General features: G+C 35.5%; 1 protein-coding gene across 1 annotated transcript; it reads left to right on the forward strand.

The window, feature by feature from the left end:
* The first annotated feature begins 295 nt into the window (after positions 1–295).
* On the forward strand, positions 296–6,023 carry DJ1B (Class I glutamine amidotransferase-like superfamily protein). Its single transcript, XM_028221490.2, has 8 exons — positions 296–515; positions 616–816; positions 1,935–2,084; positions 2,199–2,381; positions 3,261–3,341; positions 4,545–4,745; positions 4,833–4,973; positions 5,640–6,023. Exons 1-8 carry the CDS (start codon positions 366–368, stop codon positions 5,844–5,846), a joined length of 1,314 nt encoding a protein of 437 aa, XP_028077291.1. The 5' UTR covers positions 296–365; the 3' UTR covers positions 5,847–6,023.
* Positions 6,024–7,020: the final 997 nt, after the last annotated feature.

A 7,020-nucleotide genomic window follows, 5' to 3' on the forward strand; every position in this document is an offset into this window, starting at 1 on the left:
CAGCTCTTGACACAATTCAAACTGGACTTGAACAATCTCTCAACTCGCCCGAATCCCCTTGCATTTCATCCCTGCTATTTTGTCTCTCTCTGCGGTAAAATCCACATTATTATGGTTTGTAGTTGGACCAATGGCCCTTTTGCTCTTTTCTCAGCCCAATGTTGAGGCCTTTTGCACTATTTTCGGCCCACTGATGCTGTCATCCTCATGAACATGGCCCAAAAAATAGCCCATTAATAGAATGGGCCAATTTGTCATTCTACAACCCAATGATATAATTTCGGTCCATTATTAACTAATGCCCACTCTGCTATTAATGGCTCGTCGATCTTCACTGTAACCGTCTCCAGAGACATCTATATAAAATGGCCTTGACTTTACGCCACGTTGCTCTTCTCTCTCCTCCCACTACAACTCTCGCGACTCGCCTCCTACGAACAACGCCACTCTCACTCTCCACCTCTCGCACTACCAAGCTCTTCTCTGGTTCGGCCATGGCGTCCTCTACTCGAAAGGTACAAAAAAAAAATTGGCTTCTTCTCCATATTTTCAGAGTTTTGATCAGCAATTGAGGCCATTTGTTTGGTGAACTTTTGGATTTGGTGTGTTTTTTAGGTTTTGGTTCCGATTGCGAACGGGACGGAGCCGATGGAGGCGGTGATAACGATCGATATACTGCGGCGCGGCGGCGCTGACGTTACGGTGGCCTCCGTCGAGAAGCAGCTTCGCGTCGATGCTTGTCATGGAATGAAGATTGTTGCCGATGCCCTAATTTCGGACTGTTCTGACACCGTCTTTGATCTCATCTCTCTTCCTGTACTCTCTCTCTCTAAGTGCATTGAAGTTATTGTTTTTGTTTGTTCTGTTACTTGTGTATAATTTTGGCTGCGATTAAAGTATCTTCATTAGTCTCTTCTCAAATTCAATTTTGTTGTTTGTTGTTTACTGCATTCTTAAGATTGTTGCTTTATTGTCAATTATTTGATTTGTAAGGTTATTTTTTTTTTTTAAACTTGCTTGAATTTTATTATTTTTCTACCACCATGTACTTGCAGTACAGTCTTGACTCTTGTTTCCAGTCCAGTGGACCGTTCAGATTGGTCTCGTGGCAGCCGTGTGCCCCTATCTGATTTGTTCATTTTGTAGTTCATGTGTTTAATCATCCATAAAAGACCAAAAATCAAATTAATTCGATAATCATCGCACATGATTTTATCACGTTGTTTTCAAAAAAAAGGATGACAAGTATGATTTTAAAAGTAGACGGTTTGTTTTTTTAACACAAACAAATATGGTTGTATTGTGGTTACAATTAGCAGATCAACCTAATTATTTTTATGGATGAGCTATACATAGGGACTATAAAATGAAAAAAATCAGATCCTAGGAATGGGACTTGTCGTGAACCCATGGGCCCTGGACTGGTCTGGCAGGTCTATCCACTTTGGTTGAGTGGGGACAAACCTTACCCTTTTCGATTTAGTTTTGGTCATAGCTGTTTTTGGAACGTTATTGAGTGCCATACTTTGTTAACGCTGTTTTTTTGTTTTTTGTTTTGTTTTGTTTTTTTATTTTTTATAAATTCAATTGTAAGCTCCTAGTTGGTTGCCTAATTTGTCAATCTTTTGAGTGCATCTTAGTGATTTCATCATGTGGTTTCTCTTCCTTTTTCAGTTGTTGTTGTGTTCTGATCTGGTTGTTCTGTTGGATTATGTTAATGAATTAGTGTTTGTGATAGCAAAACGCGTCACCTTATTTGTTGCGCAGCTGTACATTTTTGGAATCCCATATATATATATATATATATATACCTGAAAATCGTACAAATGAAAATAAAGAAGAATGTAGTGTTTGTTAATATTCTTTGTCTATTGTTTTATAATGATTAACAAACTAGTATTTCCTTTGAAAATTTTGGTTCTTTCATTGTATAGGGTGGAATGCCTGGTGCTGCCTCTTTTAGAGATTGTAAAATTTTGGAAAGCATAGTGAAAAAGCAAGCGGAAGATGGACGGTTCTATGCTGCAATATGTGCAGCTCCTGCCGTGGCACTTGGATCATGGGGTTTGTTGAAGGAGAAAAAAGTAAGAATTTGGTCACTATGTATTGTTAGTATTTAAACTGTGGTGTTCATGCTGCACTTGTGATGACGTTGATGATGAAGATATCTGTACTTCACAAAATATTGGTTTTGACAGGCAACGTGCTATCCATCTTTTATGGAGCAACTATCATCTGCTGCAACCACAGTTGAATCAATAGTGCAGCAGGATGGAAAAGTTGTGACAAGTCGTGGGCCTGGCACTGCCATGGAGTTCTCCGTTGCACTGGTTGAGCAATTATTTGGGAAAGATAAAGCCAATGAAGTATCTGGGCCATTGGTATGTTCTTATGTTTTCTAGTTTTATTGTTTGCTTATGTTATTCCATAGGAAGTGAGGACCTGGAATATGGTGTAATTTCTGTTGTAAACAAGGTAATATGTGTGAATGAATACAATTATACATGATTACTATTTTTGTTTTGTAATGCCATTCAGAGGAGTTGACTGCACAAAAATATGTTTATGGTAAACACGGAATTTGAAAGCAGAAAAGGCAATACATACTGATTTTTACTTTTAATTAGTAGTTTTCTCTCTGAAATTTATCAGTTTATTGACATGAAAGGATCCTGATACATTACTTGCTTACTCAAGTTACAGGGTACATTAAACTTAGCAGACACCAGCCTTTTGTCTTAATATGTGCCTGATACATTTTTTCTTTCTTGTTTGCTTTCCTATGTTTGGTTTAGTTTTGTGAAAGCTCTAGTTCTTATCTTGGTCAACATTCAATATGCTTGCTCAACTTTTGGAAATCAAATCCTAAATAACTAATCCAGATTTCACTTGTTACAACCGAACAGCTGTTCATGTCACAACCCATTTTGCATGCTGTTTTAACTCTTAAGCCTCCAATCATCAATCATATTTTATTGTAAAAATTATAATTGCCTACTAGTTAGAGTATGCTTCTTCAGTATTGATCTTCATATCATAAGCTGAACATTTGCCACAATTGTTTGACTGATTCTTAGTGATTGAAAACCAAGTCTTCAAGGAAATTATTTTATTTGCTACTTTGAACATTGATTCACGTGGATAACTTCAGGACTTTGCTGTCATGGTTACTCTGTTGTTTCTGTTTTCCTTTTTCAGTATAATGCTTTCTTAGAAAAGAAATATTGTAGCACTTGAGTTGTTTGTTATTTTGTATTCAGGTGATGCGTCCTAATCATGGAGATGAATATACAGTGCTTGAGCTAAACCCAATGGAGTGGACATTTGACAACTGTCCAAAGGTGACAATTGGCTGAGATTCTTTCTCAAATATGTTGACTTTGTTTTTATCATTCTCTCTCATTTGCTGGTCTGTTAGCTTTAGCTGTTGATGAAATAATTTACAACTATTCTCTCTCTAATGTGCACACATTCACCTTCATGTATGGCTGTAAATTTGTAGGAGCTAACGTTGTGATCAGTTTTGTCTTTCTTGTCTCTCTTGAAGAATTCATTTGATGTAGTCAAGTTGATGTAAGACCCATCAGAAGATGATAAATTTGATAGATAGTTTTAAGTGATTAGTATTGTCTTTATATTTAGGACTTTTTAGTGGCTTTAGTAATAAGATATTAGGTGTTTCAAAACATTTGTTATGGATTTCATAAAACTATTAACCATTTTGCCTCTTTCCAAAACACTTTTATCCCAATTCCAATAATAACTAGTGCCTATGGGGCTCACTTGTCAGCATTTGCCTTTAATATTTCGGATGTAAACTATTTTTTCTAATCTTATCTACCATAATAAATGGTATACAATGAAAATCTTACATCTAAGTAAGAAATTAAAAAAATTTACTTACATCTCCTGAAGAAAAAATATTGGGTCCACCAGTGGTCATCTCAGCCTTTTCCTTCTTTCTATGCTTCTGTAAGTGTGATTATACATGTTAAAACCTGAAGTGGCCAAGCCCATGTATGTTCTCTTTTTTCTTTTTCTTGTTCTTTTTTTTTTTTTATATGTAAAAAGTACATCATTAAAGGCGTATATTATTAATAATGGCACCAAGGGGGTGCAACTCATGTACCCAAAAAAGAAAAGAAAAAAGAAACTACAAAATCCAAAATTTGAGTCAAGGATAGATTGACCACCCGCGCCTTCTCTCCATCCCCTTTTGCCTTATCCAAATACATTTCTGATTTGTGTACATATGCGGTATGAGTATCATTATTCCTAATGGTAACAACACCCTGCCTTGTTTATTAGTACAATCATTGCTATTTCCTGTGAAGATTTCCTGTCTTCCACTAATGCTTTGCAGTTGCCTGGTAATGATCACTTTAAATTAACATTAACATAGTTTTCCACGTGCTGTTCTTTTTCTGTTTAAACACTAAAATCTGGCCTGACTAATGATTATTGCTATGCTTTCACCAAATTGTGAGAATTTGATAAAAAAACATAGATTTATGAACTTGATGTATGAATTTGCTTCCTTTCAGATTCTTGTACCTGTTGCTGATGGCACTGAGGAAATGGAAGCTACTATGATCATTGATGTTCTCCGACGGGCAAAAGCAGAAGTTGTGGTGGCTTCTGTGGGAGAGAAACTAGAAATCATGACTTCTCGAAAAGTGAAACTAGTTGCAGACATGCTTCTTGAAGAGGCTGCCAAGCTCTCATATGATCTTATCGTGCTGCCGGTAAGTTGGATTCAGTTATCTTTATTTATTGATATCCTTGTGGACACATTAGCTTAATCACATTCTGTATGTGCGCACATTGGGCAGGGTGGACTTGGTGGTGCCCAAGCATTTGCTGACTCAGAAAAACTGGTAAGCTTGCTAATGAAGCAGAATGAAGCTAATAGACCTTACGGGGCGATCTGTGCATCCCCAGCTCTGGTATTGGAGCCTCATGGCTTACTCAAGGTATTTACCGTCTAGATGAGCTATGTTTACTTGATAGAACAGTACCAGAATATACAATTTCTTGTCTTTAGAAAATCCTGCCTTATAAACTCCAATTTATTACATGCGATTTATAGCTTATTAATTGCTAGCAAACTTTACAATCTCAAATGACTTCATAAGACATGTTGCGTAAATTCATCATGGGATTTATTTCAAATAGCTATTTCCTTTCCTTACCATTTTATCCTATTTTTAGGATACACTCCATTTGGTTCAGCAGAAAACATTTTTCTACGGAAAACATTTTCTACTGCAGAAAATATTTTCCTATGTTCTACGACCTGGAAACTAATGTCCTAAGTTTGTGGTACTGGCAGTGAGGTGCTTAGTGATGGTAGGGGATGTTGGCAAGAGCTAAGTCCGGAAAATGTTTTCCAACTTTCAATAGTGGAAATTGTTTTCTACCAAATTGTTTTCGGTTTACTGTAGAAAACATTTTCTTTCAGACTTTTGTTTTCGGTCATATCAAATGCTAGAAAATGTAGAAAATATTTTCAGCCGAAACAAACAATGTAAATTTTTGGAACATTTTGCTTTTTGAGTTGTTCCAAGTACAGACTAATTTCCATACTAAACATATTTGTTTTAGTTTTGACACTGTATTATGTTTTGGTCCATGTCCAGGGTAAGAAGGCCACAGCTTTCCCAGCAATGTGCAACAAGCTATCAGACCAGAGTGCAGTTGAAAACAGGGTGGTAGTTGACGGCAATCTCATCACCAGCAGAGGGCCAGGAACCTCCATGGAGTTCTCACTGGCCATCGTGGAGAAGCTATTCGGGCGCAAGAAAGCGCTTGAGCTTGCAAAGACAATGGTTTTTGTTCGGCCATAGATCTTGTACCCAAGTGTGTTTTCCTTTTCCCCTTGCACCTATGAACTTGCTTCCAGGGACTAATGTGAAAGTTGGATCCATATCTTAATATATGTATCAAAGTTTGCGGGTCTTGTACAGAAGTTTATATATATATATATATAAATGAGTTGAGGACTGGACTGCATATTTAAACTATCCACCCTTCACCTTTTTTGGGCCAGAGTTTTGAATTTACAGTAGCAATTGGTTTTAGACGGAGTACTGAAAAAACTGTGATTGGGTAATTTCATCATTCACTGTAGGGGCAAGGTTGGGTTGAGAAAATGATAATTTGGACCTTCACATGTTATCACCCACCAAAATTATAAAGCAATACTGAAAGACCTATATTGTAATATCACTTATAGAGGACCAAAGAGAAGATTAGATTGCCCTGTTTGGGTTCTGGTTCCTCTTGATAATTTGATTTGTTCATGTTAGGATTTGTTCATTTTTTAAACCCAATCATTTTACTAGTTTGATATTAAGGCTTATTTTGAGAAGTCACAATTTTAATTAAAAAGTTATTACAAAAAAATCAATTAATTAATTAATTTATTTATTTTTGCATGTCAAAAGATTTTGATAAATTTAAAATTGGGTAGCAAAGAAAGAAAAGAAAAAAGAAAATGCTAAATTAACTATCTTAATAGCTTTAGCTAACTTCCAATGAGAAAGAAAGCAATAACTTTATCTAATGAATAAGTTTTTGATGTAGAAATAAGAATAAATTTATTTGTTAAATTAAAATTGAAGGTATTTATAATAATAATAAAAAAAAAAGAGAAGAAGATTAAAACTTGAAAACAATTCTATTTAGCATGCTCATCTTCCTCTATTTAAGATTTCTAAATAATATTAGATTTTAAAAGTAAATATTCAATTGGAATTTTTTATTTATTGGAAACTATAATTAATTAAGACCATCTTCAATGGTTCACTAAATGATTTTTTTTTACTGATCCAATTCAAAACTAAATCTTTTATCAAATTGAGGATAGACGTACCTTTCATCAAATTATTGTTCATATCCGTTGAACGTTCATCACTGGATGTTTTCCCAGAGGTCTTCGAATGACCATTTCAAGGTAAAAATTTCACTGACCGGATATCCGCCTGATCAACTTGTGTCCCGATAAAACCATAAAAATTT

This window comes from Camellia sinensis, chromosome 8 (genome assembly GCF_055761805.1).
Source record: "Camellia sinensis isolate YWXY chromosome 8, ASM5576180v1, whole genome shotgun sequence".
NCBI classification, from domain to species: Eukaryota; Viridiplantae; Streptophyta; class Magnoliopsida; order Ericales; family Theaceae; genus Camellia; species Camellia sinensis.